The sequence below is a fragment of the Pristiophorus japonicus genome, chromosome 1 (genome assembly GCF_044704955.1).
Source record: "Pristiophorus japonicus isolate sPriJap1 chromosome 1, sPriJap1.hap1, whole genome shotgun sequence".
NCBI classification, from domain to species: Eukaryota; Metazoa; Chordata; class Chondrichthyes; family Pristiophoridae; genus Pristiophorus; species Pristiophorus japonicus.
Window position 1 is genome coordinate 473,105,785 of NC_091977.1, and position 15,794 is coordinate 473,121,578.

Consider the following 15,794-nt stretch of genomic DNA (forward strand, 5'->3'; position numbering starts at 1 on the left):
AGGAAGGACGTTCTTGCTGTTGAGGGAGTGCAGCGAAGGTTCACCAGGTTGATTCCAGGGATGGCTGGACTGACATATGAGGAGAGACTGGATCAACTGGGCCTTTATACATTGGAGTTTAGAAGGATGAGAGGGGATCTCATAGAAACATATAAGATTCTGACGGGACGGGACAGGTTAGATGCGGGTAGAATGTTCCCGATGTTGGGGAAGTCCTGAACCAGGGGACATAGTCTTAGGATAAAGGGTAGGCCATTTAGGACTGAGATGAGGAGAAACTTCTTCACTCAGAGAGTTGTTAACCTGTGGAATTCCCTGCCACAGAGAGTTGTTGATGCCAGTTCATTGGATATATTAAAGAGGGAGTTAGGTATGGCCCTTACGGCTAAGGGGATCAAGTGGTATGGAGAGAAAGCAGGAAAGGGATACTGAGGGAATGATCAGCCATGATCTTATTGAATGGTGGTGCAGGCTCGAAGGGCCGAATGGCCTACTCCTGCATCTATTTTCTATGTTTCTATCAGTGGCCAAATCGGCCACAACATCTGTCCCTGTCCACTTCGGGGCCTGAATCACCCACAACATCTGTCCCTGTCTGCTTTGGGGCTCAAATCACCTCTGCTGCCGCTGTCCCCGTCTCTGAAATCCTGAAATATCCGAAACTCAGCCCAGGGATTTTCGGATTCAGGACATCGGATTTCGTCTTCGAAATCTGGAAAATCCCAAAAACCGGAATGGCCTCGCTCCGGAGATTTCTGGATTTCGAAGGTTGTACTTGACCCACAAAAAGCAAGGGACCCAGTACTGAGTTCTGTGGAACCCACTGGAAACAGCCTTCCAGTCACAAAAACACCTGTCGACCATTAACGTTTGCTTCCTGCCACTGAGACAATTTTGGATCCAACTTGCCATTTTCCCTTGGATCACATGGACTTTTACTTTTCTGACCAGTCTGCCATGTGGGACCTTATCAAAAGCCTTGTTAAAATCCATGTAGACTACATCAAACGCACTGTGCTCATCGACCCTCCTTGTTACCTCCTCAAAAAAGTCAATCAAGTTAGTCAGACATGATCTTCCCTTAATTGATTGATTGTGATGGCTCCAGCTATATAAACAATTAAAACCATAGATATCCCATTGTACTTTCCTGAGTATCGTGCACCTTGTGCTGCTCACCCAGCCAGCTTGTCTGGACTCTTGAGCTCCAAGCTTTGCCTTTGAGAACTGCATTGTGTGACCGGTGGTTAAGTCATTCTTGACTAGCAAGCCTAGACAGTGAGAAAAAGCAGGCTCTTCAACTGTTGGAGAAGAAAAGAGGGGCTTTACAACTGAGTGTGTCCTCATTCAATATTCATATGTGTACACCCATGCACTCTCCAGCAATGGACTGCAATCAGGGAGAATCTCTGGTAACTTTCTTTTCTCCAGTCTATGGATGCAGATACAAACTGCTGCAATCCCAGTGCCACCTTGGCTAACTTAGCACAGACCAGGGATGAAAAATGGTACCTAGTTATGTGGTATGGATCACTGAATCTTTTACATTTTATTGGAAGTTGTACCAACTGGGAATGTGCTTGAAGTTTAATGGTCAGCAAGAACTGACTGGAAGAAGCTTGAAGTCAATGGCAGCTTGAGCACAGAAATGCATTGGAGGATCCTAACTGAAATATAACATGACCCAGAGGGAAAAAAAAAAAATGTTGTTTGAATAGCAAAATCGGCAGTAATTGTGTTGTGCCAGTATATATGAGGAAAAATACCCATGGACCCAAGTGACTTGCTCAGAGGATCACACGCTTTTGAGAGTTTGACAGAAGAGATATGTTGCACCTTAAAAATACTTTACTGGGAAAATTATTGCAGTTTCACCTACTTTGAGATTTTCCTTTACTGGTTCCAAGCTGCCCGTTAACAATTTCGGGAGACGAGTGACCAGATCGCGAGTCTAGGAGAAAATAAAAGACACGCACACTCACCGTTTGAGATTAAGGGAGAAAACAAACTGCAAATATAAATTTAAATGCAGAAATAGATAGCCTCTGAAAGCAAAGAGAGATGTTAACATTTCAGGTAGAGACCCATTGTCAGAACCCAATCTGGTGAAAGGTTAATGTTTTGCGTAGAGACCCATCATTTCTTGTATCTGGTGCTGAAGGACCTGCTGTGCATTTCCAGTAGTTTGCTTTCATTTGGAATTAATGGTCAATGAAATTTTGAGTCTTGCTATAGATCACCTCCAATTTTGGAAATCCAATCTGCTCCAATCAGTTCACGACAAATTACTCCAATACAACATTAAAAAAGGCAGACAAAAGCTGGAAACTATAGACCAGCTAGCCTAACATCTGTGGTTGGGAAAATATTGGAATCCATTATTAAAGAAGCAATAGCAGGACATTTGGAAAAGCAAAATTCAGCCAGGCAGAGTCAGCATGGATTTATGAAGGGGAAGTCATGTTTGACAAATTTGCTGAAGTTCTTTGAGGATGTAACGAACAGGGTGGATAAAGGGGAACCAGTGGATGTGGTGTATTTGGACTTCCAGAAGGCATTTGACAAAGTGCCACATAAAAGGTTACTGCACAAGATAAAAGTTCACGGGGTTCGGGGTAATATATTAGCATGGATAGAGGATTGGCTAACTAACAGAGAACACAGAGTTGGGATAAATGGTTTATTCTCTGGTTGGCAACCAGTAACTAGTGGGGTGCCGCAGGGATCAGTGCTGGGACCCCATCTATTTACAATCTACTTGGAAGAAGGGACTGAGTGAAATATAGCCAAGTTTGCTGACGATACAAAGATGGGAGGAAAAGCAATCTGTGAGGTCACAAAAAATCTGCAAAAGGATATAGCCAGGCTAAGTGAGTGGGCAAAAATTTGGCAGATGGAGTATAATGTCGGAAAGTGTGAGGTCATGCACTTTTGCAGAAAAAAATCAAAGAGCAAGTTATGGTTTAAATGAAGAAAGATTGCAAAGTGCCTGGGGGTACTTGTGTGCATGAAACACAAAAGGATAGGATAGTATGTAGGTACAGCAAGTGATCAGGAAGGCTAATGGTATCTTGGCCTTTATTGCAAAGGGGATGGAGTATAAAAGCAGGCAAGTCTTGCTACAGCTATATAAGGTATTGGTGAAGTCATACCTAGAATACTGTGTGCAGTTTTGGCTTCCATATTTACGAAAAGATACACTTGCTTTGGAGGCAGTTCAGAGAAGGTTCACTAGTTTGATTCCAGGGATGAGGGGGTTTACTTATGAGGAAAGGTTGAGTAGGTTGGGCCTCTACTCATTGGAATTCAGAAGAATGAGAAGTGATCTTATCGAAACGTTTAAGATTATGAGGGGGTTTGACAAGGTGGATGCAGAGAGGATGTTTCCACTGATGGGGGAGACTAAAACTAGAGGGCACGATCTTAGAATAAGGGGCCGCCCATTTAAAACAGAGATGAGGAAAAATTTCTTCTCCCAGAGGGTTGTAATTCTGTTGAATTCGCTGCCTCAGAGAGCTGTGGAAGCTGGGACATGGAATAAATTTTAGACAGAAATAAGACAGTTTCTTAAACGATAAGGGGATAAGGGGTTATGGGGAGCGGGCGGGGAAGTGGAGCTGAGTCTATGATCAGATCAGCCATGATCTTATTGAATGGCGGAGCAGGCTCGAGGGGCCGTATAGCCTACTCCTGTTCCTAGTTCTTATGTTCTAACACCTGCTGAGTGTTCCCAGCATTTTCTGTTTTTACTCCAATATAACAGTTTTCAATGTGCTCCAATAGAAGCTCTGCTGAAGTCTATTGAGTTGAGCTGTGGCATCTCTAATTCTGGTTTCATTGCATCCCTGATTTTCATCGTTCCACCATTACTGCCTAAGTCTCAAGCTCTGGAATTTCCACCCCAAACCTTTCTGCCTCTCTCGGCCAAGCTGTTGTTCACCTGTCGTAATATCTCTTTACGTGGCTCGGTGTCAAATTTTGTTTGAACACTCCTGTAAAGCACCTTGGAACGTTTTACTACATTAAATGCACTATATAGTTGTTGTTAGCACAAAGAATGTAGCTGTTATTGTTTTGGCAAATAAAGAAAAACACGATCTACATTTCTTCATGCAATGGAAGCAAACAGCAGCGCTGATGAAGAACGGTCATAATTTCATTTCAACAACTTAAAAGGTGTTTCAATATATGACAGATTCAGTGAAGAGTGAGCTTGCAAAAGGTATAAATCTACCTTGCTTTAACCACAATATAGCAAAAAGAGTCATCATTCATTAGCAGCATATTTACTATAAATCAATATTAAATTATGCTGTAGTAATATAAATTGATGTAGGATCATAGATTTCGCAACAATTTTTTTTAAGCAAATAAGAGCTTCTTGCTCTGCAGTTCCAACCTGCTAAGCCACAACAACTGGGTGTAATTTCATATCCACTATATGATTTCACATCCATGTGAAAGCCACATGGTGAATTCCTCTCAGCTGCACTACTGGGGATGCCTTGAATTCTCCAGAGGGGAGAAATTAGTTTTCGTCCCTAGGTTGCCCTCATGCATTGAGATGGCTTGGAAAGTTGTCTTTTCAGCCAGATGCATTTCATAGGAAGGAGAGGGGAGAAAGACATCTTGGCATATTTTTACTAATGCAGGTGATCCTTAGGGAGTCGCTAAACAGCTCAAGCTCAAACATTTTTGTGTAGATTAATAAATGTTTCATCAAGGATGCTTAACAGAATTTCAGTACGATTCTGTAAAAATGAGCTGTTTCAGTGTAAAAGGAATTTTTTTCTGTCTGTGAATCAATCTCTCCAATACAAATAGAAGCAGCATATCTTTGTCTTTGTACTAATGCCAACTATTCATATCACAAGGGGATCTGCAGTCTCAACAAAAACATATACTTGTCTCATATAAATCATACTTCTGACAATCTAGTTAGGCTCAGTTTATAGCACTCTCACCTTAGGAGTCAGAAATTTGTGAGTTCAAGCTATAGTCCACAATTTAAGTACACAATCTAGGCTAGCACTCCAGTGCAGAACCAAGAAAGCTCGATATTATCAGAGATGCCATTGATTGGTGAGGCATTAAACTGAGGCCCAGTTTTCTTGTTTTTGTAATTTAGGTGGATTTTAAACATAGAAACATAGAAAATAGGTACAAGAGTAGGCCATTCGGCGCTTCGAGCCTGCACCGGCATTCAATAAGATCATGGCTGATCACTCCCTCAGTACTCCTTTCCTGCTTTCTCTCCATACCCCTTGATCCCCTTAGCCATAAGGGCTATATCTAACTCCCTCTTGAATATATCCAATGAATTGGCATCAACAACTCACTGCGGCAGGGAATTCCACAGGTTAACAACTTTCTGAGTGCAGAAGTTTCTCCTCATCTCAGTCCTAAATGGCCTACCCCTTATCCTGAGACTATGTCCCTTGGTTCTGGACTTTCCCAACATCGGGAACATTCTTCCCGCAACTAACCTGTCCAGTCCCGTCAGAATCTTATAATTTTCTATGAGATCCCCTCTCATCCTTCTAAACTCTAGTGAATAAAGGTCCAGTTGATCCAGTCTCTGCTCATATGACAGTCCAGCCATCCCTGGAATCAACCTGGTGAACCTTCGCTGCACTCCCTCAATAGCAAGAACGTCCTTCCTCAGATTAGGAGACCAACACTGAACACAATATTCCAGGTGAGGTCTCACTAAGGCCCTGTACAACTGCAGTAAGACCTCCCTGCTCCTATACCCAAATCCCCCAGCCATGAAGGCCAACATACCATTTGCCTTCTTCACCGCCTCCTGTACCTGCATGCCAACTTTCAATGACTGATGAACCATGATACCCAGGTCTCGTTGCACCTCCCCTTTTCCTAATCTGCCACCATTCAGATAATATTCTGTCTTCGTGTTTTTGCCACCAAAATGGATAACCTCACACTTATCCACATTATACTGCATCTGCCATGCATTTGCCCACTCACCTAACCTGTCTAAGTCACCCTGCAGCCTCTTAGCATTCACCTCACAACTCACACTTCCACCCAGTTTAGTGTCATCTTCAAACTTGGAGATATTACACTCAATTCCTTCATCTAAATCGTTAATGTATATTGTAAAGAGCTGGGGTCCCAGCACTGAGCCCTGCGCCACTCCACTAGTCACTGCCTGCCATTCTGAAAAGGACCCGTTTATCCCGACTCTCTGCTTCCTGTCTGCCAACTAGTTTTCTATCCACATCAGTACATTACCCCCAATACCATACGCTTTGATTTTGCACACCAATCTCTTGTGCGGGACCTTGTCAAAAGCCTTTTGAAAGTCCAAATACACCACATCCACTGGTTCTCCCTTGTCCACTCTGCTAGTTACATCCTCAAAAAATGACAGAAGATTCGTCAAGCATGATTTCCCTTTCATAAATCCATGCTGACTTGGACCGATCCTGTCACTGCTTTCCAAATGCGCTGCTATTTCATCCTTAATGATTGATTCCAACATTTCCCCCACTACTGATGTTAGGCTAACCGGTCTATAATTACCCGTTTTCTCTCTCCCTCCTTTTTAAAAAAGTGGTGTTACATTAGCTACCCTCCAGTCCATAGGAACTGATCCAGAGTCGATAGACTGTTGGAAAATGATCACCAATGCATCCACTATTTCTAGGTCCACTTCCTTAAGTACTCTGGGATGCAGACTATCAGCCCCGGGGATTTATCAGCCTTCAATCCCATCAATTTCCCTAACACAATTTCCCACCTAATAAGGATATCCTTCAGTTCCTCTGTCACTAGACTCACTGTCCTCGAGTACATTCGCAAGGTTATTTGTGTCTTCCCTCGTGAAGACAGAACCGAAGTATTTGTTCAATTGATCTGCCATTTCTTTGTTCCCCATTATAAATTCACCTGAATCCGACTGCAAGGGATCTACGTTTGTCTTCACGAATCTTTTTCTCCACGTATTTATCGAAGCTTTTGCAGTCAGTTTTTATGTTCCCTGCAAGCTTCCTCTTGTACTCTATTTTCCCCCTCTTAATTAAACCCTTAGTCCTCCTCTGTTGAATTCTAAATTTCTCCCAGTCCTCAGGTTTGTTGCTTTTTCTAGCCAATTTATATTTTTAAAGATTCCATGGTACGATTTGTGAATAGCAGGGAATTCCTCTAGTGTACTGGTCAACATTCATTCCTCAACCAAGACCAACAAAACCAGATTAATTAATATCCATCACATTACTCTTTGTGTTATCTTTGCTGTGTACAAAAGTGGCTGCACTTCAAAGCAAGTAATTTCATGTGAAGTGCTATGAGACATGGTAAGGTGCCAAATAAGTACAAGTTTTTGTTTCTTTTTTTCAAAATGCCCAAGTAATTAAGCACCACTTTAAAATTCAGACTCTTCATTAATTGACCATTCCAACTAACAGTCTCATGCCATGCCTAACATTGGTGACTGATCTTAATGATCAAAGACAGGATGAGTGGCACTGAGATAGTTATTCTGGGTCCATGACTGCCATACACAGACAGCAATTATACAAGGTTCCCTCAGCCCACAATGTGAGGTCTCACCACGTGCAGCTCATGAGAACTCTACATTCATAGTATTCAGTTCAGTATACGGCATGACCTTTTGCATATTTAGCCCCAGTTCTTTCTGGTAGAACCCAAGCCTGTTGTCCAGTCGTTCCACGCTGAAATTTAACAAATAAGGAGCTCCTGATACCATCCTTGCAATGGCTCCTTTGCTGAATTTCTTAGATTGCAGGTACTGTATTCTAAAATAAAAGAAAAATCCATATATGTTGTCTTGATAAGACTTAAAACATCTAAACTTCACCAAATATTTGCCATATTTTGCATACTATTTGGATTGTATAAAATTTTGTAGGATATTATGGAACATATTAAATATATCTAATTATTTAGTACAATGAACACCGTCCTTACATACTTAACATTGCACAGAAACAAGTTTTATGAAATTAATCTCAACATTTTTGTAGCTTTAAACAAAATGATGATCTTATAATTGATACTTATCTGAGCTTTTGTAATATCCAGTAAGTAATGCAGGATTATTGTATGGATTTAACACTAATACTTCTATTGTTACCACCAAGACAAGCACCAGTAACTTACATTTATATTGCTCCTTTAACATACAAAAATGTCACAAGGCATTTTACAGAGCAGTAAGGAAAAAACATACACCGAACTCAAGAAATATTAGGAGGGGTGACTAAAAACTTGCTCAAACACGTGAGATTTAAAGGGGCTCTTAAAAGGAGAAAACAGAGGCGAAACAGGTTTCAGGAGGAAATTCCAGAGTTGCTGAAGGCATAGCAGCCAATGGTTAGGTGTGGGCAGGGGGAATGCACAAGAGGCTGGAGTCAGAAAATGGAGAGTTTGAGGGGGTTTATATTGTTGGGCAAGGTCACAGAGATTGGGAGAGGTAAAACCATGGAGGGATTTAAACATAAAGATAAGATTTTAAATTTGAAGCATTGGGGAATGGGGGCCAAGGGAGGTAATTGAGGTCAGGGGCGATAGACACTTAATATGGGAAAGGGCCTGCTGGGCCAGGCCGCCATGCTGCTCCTTCTGCTCCCCGGCCTGCTCCGATGTTGCTCGCAGGCTACTGGTATATATGTAAATTTGTAAACAAGTTAAAATGTTTAATAACTAATATTTTATATTTTTTACACTTTTATAAATTAATAGCAAGATCTTGATTTCTAGGGCCCCGGCCTGTGAGCACCATTGGAGCAGGCCGGGGAGTGGAAGGCGCAGTATGGCGGCATACCACTCCAGGGAGCAGCACGTGCTGGAGCAGGAGAGCAACAGCAGTGAAGAGTGACGTCATCAAGGTCCAGGTCGGTGATTGGAGCGTGGGCAGGCACAGCAGGAGCGGCGAGGTCGGGCCAAAGGAGCAGCGAGAGACTGTGGAGGGACGTGATCGGGGCCCAGGGGAGGCGAAAGTTCGGGGCCAGGGGCAGCACAGGCTCGCCCACACTGCGATATATGTGCGCACTAGGTCCATGCAGCAGAGCTGGTCTCCAGTCGTCTTGGTTAATCCTTGCCACTGGACCAAGACATAACTTTGACAAGCCCGTGTGGTGGCTGGTGTGCAATGGCCACCACACGTTAAAAAAATCCACGCACAGGCATCTTCCACCCTTCAAGATTTAGTTTGGGACCTAGAATTTTAGGTCCTTCATCGAAACATCTGTGAACTTTTTGGCGTGGAAGCAAGACATCCTTGATTCGAGGGACTGCCGATGATGATGATGGGAAAGGATACATGCAAAGCTTTGCATGAGCTGATGTTTCGATGGTGGAGGATGGGAAGTCAGCCAGGAGATCATTGAAATAGTTCAGTCTGGAAGTAATAACAGCATGATGAGGGTCTCAGCAGAAGATACACTCAAGTTTATGTGAAAGATGTGAAGGTGCCAGGGGAGCAGGGAAAGAGGCCAAGTGGTGATTTGATAAGGACAACACTGCTACCATGGCAGTTTGGGCAGGGCAGGTGGTGGAAAGTAGAGCCAGGTGGGAAGGCTTGGCAAGGTGCCACCACGTGAAATCTGAATTTCAGTCAATCCGTGCAATCATCTGCAATAGGTTTGTGGATAGCAAGGGACTTGTTCATGAGCAATAATCGCTCCATTATCGGCAGCCGGGCTTGTGAGTCAAGGCAAGTTGCGCGGTTGGAGAGCACAGAGAGGAAGCTGGGTTGTCTTGCAGGTTAAGTAAGATACGGAAGAGGTGGGAAGGTGGGGAGAGTGGTGGGGAGGGTATTAAGAAGGGGTTGATAGGGGGGTATGTTGTAGTGAGAGAGTGGTGAGAAGGAGAGGGGATAAGTTGTTGTTGTGTGGACATTCTAAGGGGCAGCGATTGTTGATCCTCCGGCAGAGTCCAAGGGAACAGCGGTGGGTGGGGTGAGCAGGGTTGGAAGGAGGTTGGCAAGGAAGCCCCAAAAGTGGTAAATCGAACATTAAATCAGCAGAAAAGACAAGAGCTGGGGTGACATCATCATCATAGGCGGTCCCTTGAACAAGGATGACTTGCTTCCACGCCAAAGATGTTTCAATGAAGGACCGATATTCCAGTCCTGAACTCCAATTGAAGAGGTGGAAGATGACTGTACGTGGATTTTTTTAACGTGTGGTGGCCGTTGCACATCAGCCACCACATGGGCTTGACAGAGCTAGGCCTTTATCCAGTGGCAAGGGTTAACCAGGACCACAGGAGACTTGCTCTGATGCACGGACCCAGTACACACACATATCAGTGTGGGCTGGCCCGTACTGCCCCTGGGCCCTCGGCTCTTCTGGTCCCCTTACACTCATTTGCCACACCTTGGCCACGATCTCTCGCCACTCCTTCGCCACAAACATTCAATGCATCTCCGCCACGATCTCTCGCTGCTCCTCCACCACAAAACATACGCCGCACCTCCGCACCAAACATTTGCCGAACCTCCACCACAATCACTCGCCGAATCTCAGTCGCAATCTCCCATCTTTCCTCTGCCACGATCTCTCGCAGCTCTTTCGCTGTACCTGGGCCCCGCCGATGCTCCTGCCCACACTCCAAACAGTCACCTGGGTTTTGATGATGTCACCAAGTCGTCCACCTCGAAATTGTCGCAAACTTGGACCGGCTCACACTGGAAGTTGTAGTGGTATGCTCTTTTATAGGAGGTAGGAGGTTTAGAGCCTGACATCAGAAGTGGGGAAAATGTTGGAGTCAATTAATAAGGATGAAATAGCAGCGCATTTGGAAAGCAGAGACAGGATCAGTCCAAGTCAGCATGGATTTATGAAAGGGAAATCATGCTTGACAAATCTTCTGGAATTTTTTGAGGATGTAACTAGCAGAGTGGACAAGGGAGAACCAGTGGATATGGTGTTTTTGGACCTTCAAAAGGCTTTTGACAAGGTCCCACACAAGAGATTGGTGTGCAAAATTAAAGCACATGGTATTGGGGGTAATGTACTGACGTGGATAGAGAACTGGTTGGCAGACAGGAAGCAGAGAGTCGGGATAAGCGGGTCCTTTTCAGAATGGCAGGCGGTGACAAATGGGATGGCGCAGGGCTCAGTGCTGGGACCCCAGCTATTTACAATATACATTAATGATTGAGATGAAGGAATTGAATGTAATATCTCCAAATTTGCAGATGACACTAAGCTGGGTGGCGGTGAGAGCTGTGAGGAGGACGCTAAGAGGATGCAGGGTGACTTGGACAGGTTAGGTGAGTGGGCAAATGCATGGCAGATGCAGTATAATGCGGATAAATGTGAGGTTATCCACTTTGGTGGCAAAAACACGAAGGCAGAATATTATCTGAATGGCGGCAGATTAGGAAAAGGGGAGGTGCAACGAGACCTGGGTGTCATGGTACATCAGTCATTGAAAGCTGGCATGCAGGTACAGCAGGCGGTGAAGAAGGAAAATGGTATGTTGGCCTTCATAGCTAGAGGATTTGAGTATAGGAGCAGGGAGGTCTTACTGCAGTTGTACAGGGCCTTGGTAAGGCCTCACCTGGAATATTGTGTTCAGTTTTGGTCTCCTAATCTGAGGAAGGACGTTCTTGCTATTGAGGGAGTGCAGCGAAGGTTCATCAGACTGATTCCCGGGATGGCAGGACTAACACATGAAGAGAGACTGGATCGACTGGGCCTGTATTCATTGGCGTTTACAAGGATGAGAGGGGATCTCATAGAAACATATAAGATTCTGACGGGACGGGACAGGTTAGATGCAGGAAGAATGTTCCCGATGTTGGGGAAGTCCAGAATCCGGGGACACAATCTAAGGATAAGGGGTAAGCCATTTAGGACTGAGACGAGGAGAAACTTCTTCACTGAGAGAGTTGTTAACCTGTGGAATTCGCTACTGCAGAGAGTTGTTGATGCCAGTTCATTGGATATATTCAAGAGGGCGTTAGATATGGCCCTCACAGCTAAATGGATCAATGGGTATGGAGAGAAAGCAGGAAAGGGGTACTGAGGTGAATGATCAGCCATGATCTTATTGAATGGTGGTGCAGGCTCGAAGGGCCGAATAGCCAACTCCTGCACCTATTCTCTATGTTTCTATGATATGAGAGGAATTTTCTTCACTGCTTGAAAGGATGGTAGAGGCACAAACTCTCACCACATTTAAAAAGTACTTGGATATACACTTGAAGTGCCGTAACCTACAAGGGTATGGTCCAAGAGCTGGAAAGTGGGATTAGGCTGGATGGATCTTTGTCAGCCGGCACGGACACAATGGTCCGAAATGAATGAATAAATGCATGAATGACTTAGATTTATACAGCGCCCTTCACGACCACCAGATGTCTCTATCTCATTGCTTAAGGGGATACCCTGCTCACTCAGGTCTCGGTTGCACGTTTCTCTCGTGGCTGCGTTAGTAACTCACTCTTTCAGCAACTTTCTGGGCAAGTTTTCTGGAGCGGAAGTGCTGCAGGGGCAAGTCTAACGAACGGCAGATGCCCAGCTATAGTAAATTCTGGCCCAATTCTTTATAACAGTAATCCAGATTCACATCGGAGCCTATTTTCTGAAAGTGGTTGTCTAGATTTACTCTTAAAATAGTAAACCTTAGAACGTGAACTGTTACCAGTAACAAGTGTTGCTGTTAAGTGTCTAAAAAGATATATAAAAATTTGCTGATGCTAAATTAGGGGACATAACTAAGATGATAAATGCAGGAGACAGGGAGATCGATTGTTAGGGGCAGTGGGCAGATATATTCGGCAAATGCAGTTCATCATAAATAAATGTGAATTAGCACATTTTGGGAAAAATGCTTCCACTGTGTCTCTGGATTAGGGAAGGATACCCGGGTTCCCACCGGATTATCAAGAGTGGCAACCCAGATATTCCTCCCCAGCCCAGATGCACTGCGGGAGCAAGAAATCTCAGCTGGCTCAGCTGAGATATTATGGGGTGACATATAGCTCAGCTGTGACATCATTATTTCAGGGGTGTCTATACTACAGTTGTGTGCCAAATGGCTTCAATGAAAAGGAATGTTTGGCGGGGTGTATAAGGGGTGGCCAATCTGATAATTAGCTTTCTGTTCCCCCGCCCCAGGCCCTCCAAGTTGAAAGTGAACTCTCAAGGAGTCCATTTGCTCATGACCCTTTACTATTCAAGTCAAAAAGACAGTCATTTGCACCATGGTGTGGTACATCGATAAACAAGCCTGTCACATCTCCTTTCATGCATGGCCATTACACTCGGATTCGTTTAAACATTTACCTTCTTCTTAGAGGACTTGGATACATTATATGGATTGATGACAAAATTAGCACTTCTTTTTGAATGTGTTTCATTTAAAAAGGTGAAAGATTTCAATTAGATGCAACTTAAAATGTATCTGAATTCCACCAGGTGGCTGCAATCAAGGAGTGTTCATGAGTTCAACCAGATAATAGCAAACAGAATACAATCCCCAAATTCATACTTCCTATTTGTTTCTCATGCAAGAAATAAATTACTTTTGAGTGTAGTCAGTTATCTTGTCGGCAGATATAGCACTTAATTTGCTCACAGCAAGTCCCGCAAACAGCAAATGAGATGAATTATTAGTGCTTTTTGGTGGTGATAGTTGAGAAAGGAATGTCGCACAGGGCATTGGGACAACTGCCTGCCCTTTTTTGAATGGTGCCGTAGAACCATTTTGAATCCACCTAAACAGGCATATTGGGCCTTTGTTTCACATAGGATTACATAGGATATAAGGCACAGAAACAGGCAATTTGGCCCAACTAGTTTATGCCGGCGTTTATGCTCCACTCGAGCCTCCTCCTGTCTTTCCTCATCTAACTCTGACAGCATAATGTTTCATCTGACAGCACCTAGAAATATTAGGTAAAGGAGGTCATTCAGCCCCTTGAGCATGCTCCTCCATTCAATTAGATTGGGAGAGGTAAAACCATGGAGAGTTACAACATAAAAGATAAAATTTTAAATTTGAAGCATTGGGAATGGGAGCTAAGGGAGGTCATTGGGATAGAGGCGATGGGCACTTGGTATGGGAAATTCTGGAACTCGTTGGGAAAATGCTGGAAGCCATTATTAAAGAAGCAGTAGCAGGATATTTGTAAAAGCATAATTCAATCAAGTAGAGTCAGCATGGTTTTATGAAAGGGAAATCGTGTTTGACAAATCTGCTGGAGTTCTTTGAGGATGTAAAGAGCAGGGTGGATAAAAGGGAACCAGTGGATGTGGTGTATTTGGATTTCTAGAAGGCATTTGATAAGGTGCCATGTAAAAGGTTACTGCACAAGATAAAAGTTCACAGGGTTGGGGGTAATATATTTGCATGGATACAGGATTGGCTAACTAACAGAAAACAGAGAGTCGGGATAAATGGGTCATTTTCCAGTTGGCAAACAGTAACTAGTGGGGTACCGCAGGGATCGATGCTACGGCCTCAACTATTTATAATTTATATTAATGACTTGGATGAAGGGACTCAGTGTAATGTAGCCAAGTTTGCTGATGATACAAAGATGGATAGGAAAGCAAATTGTGAGGAGGACACAAAAAATCTGCAAAGGAATATAGACAGGCTAAGCGAGTGGGTAAAAATTTGGCAGATGGAGTACAATGTGGGAAAATTTGATGTTATCCACTTTTGCAGAAAAAAATAGAAAAGCAAATTATAATTTAAATGGAAAAAAATTGCAACGAGCTGTAGTACAGAGGGACCTGGGGGTCCTTGTGCATGAAACACAAGAAGTTAGTATGCAGGTACAGCAAGGAAGGCCAATGGAATGTTGGCCTTTATTGCAAGGAGGATAAAGTACAAAAGCAGATAAGTTCTGCTACAACTGTACAGGGTATTGGTGAGGCCACACCTAGAGTACTGCGTACAGTTTTGGTCTCTGTATTTAAGGAAGGATATACTTGCATTGGAGGCTGTTCAGAGAAGGTTCACTCGGCTGATTCTGGAGATGAAGGGGTTGACTTATGAAGATAGGTTGCGTAGGTTGGACCTATACTCATTGTTCAGAAGAACATAAGAACATAAGAAATAGGAGCAGGAGTAGGCCATACGGCCCCTCGAGCCTGCTCCGCCATTTAATACGATCATGGCTGATCCGATCATGGAGTCAGGTCCACTTCCCTGCCCGCTCCCCATAACCCCTTATCGGTTAAGAAACTGTCTATCTCTGTCTTAAATCCATTCAATGTCCCAACTTCCACAGCTCTCTGAGGCAGCGAATTCCACAGATTTACAACCTTCTGAGAGAAGAAATTCCTCCTCATCTCAGTTTTAAATGGGCGGCCCCTTATTCTAACATTATGCCCCCTAGTTTTAGTCTCCCCTATCAGTGGAAACATCCCCTCTGCATTCACCTAGTCAAGCCCTCTCATAATCTTATACGTTTCAATAAGATCACCTCTCATTCTTCTGAATTCCAATGAGTAGAAGCCCAACCTACTCAACCTTTCCTCATAAGTCAACTTTCTCATCTCCGGAGTCAATCTAGTGAACCTCTCTGAACTGCCTCCAAAGCAAGTATATCCTTTCTTAAATATGGAAACCAAAACTGTATGCAGTATTCCAGGTGTGGCCTCACCAATACCCTGTATAACTGTAGCAAGACCTCCTTGCTATTATACTCCATCCCCTTTAATAAAGGCCAAGATTCCATTGGCCTTCCTGATCACTTGCTGTACCTGCAAACTACCTTGTGTGTTTCATGCACAAGTACCCCCAGGTCTCGCTGTACTGCAGTACTTTGCAATTTTTCTCCATTT

General features: G+C 43.7%; 1 protein-coding gene across 8 annotated transcripts in view; it reads right to left on the bottom strand.

The window, feature by feature from the left end:
- The window catches only part of mterf3 (mitochondrial transcription termination factor 3), a 133,303-nt gene that overhangs the window by 15,422 nt on the left and 102,087 nt on the right, over positions 1 to 15,794 (bottom strand). For 7 of the 8 annotated variants that reach the window (XM_070894478.1, XM_070894524.1, XM_070894504.1 and 4 more), the window contains 2 exons: positions 7,634 to 7,781; positions 1,880 to 1,951 (listed from right to left, as the gene is read on the bottom strand). In XM_070894478.1, the coding sequence (XP_070750579.1) occupies positions 1,880 to 1,951; positions 7,634 to 7,781 (220 nt within the window). The remainder of the gene's footprint in view (positions 1 to 1,879; positions 1,952 to 7,633; positions 7,782 to 15,794) is intronic. The other variant, XM_070894542.1, reaches the window with a different exon arrangement.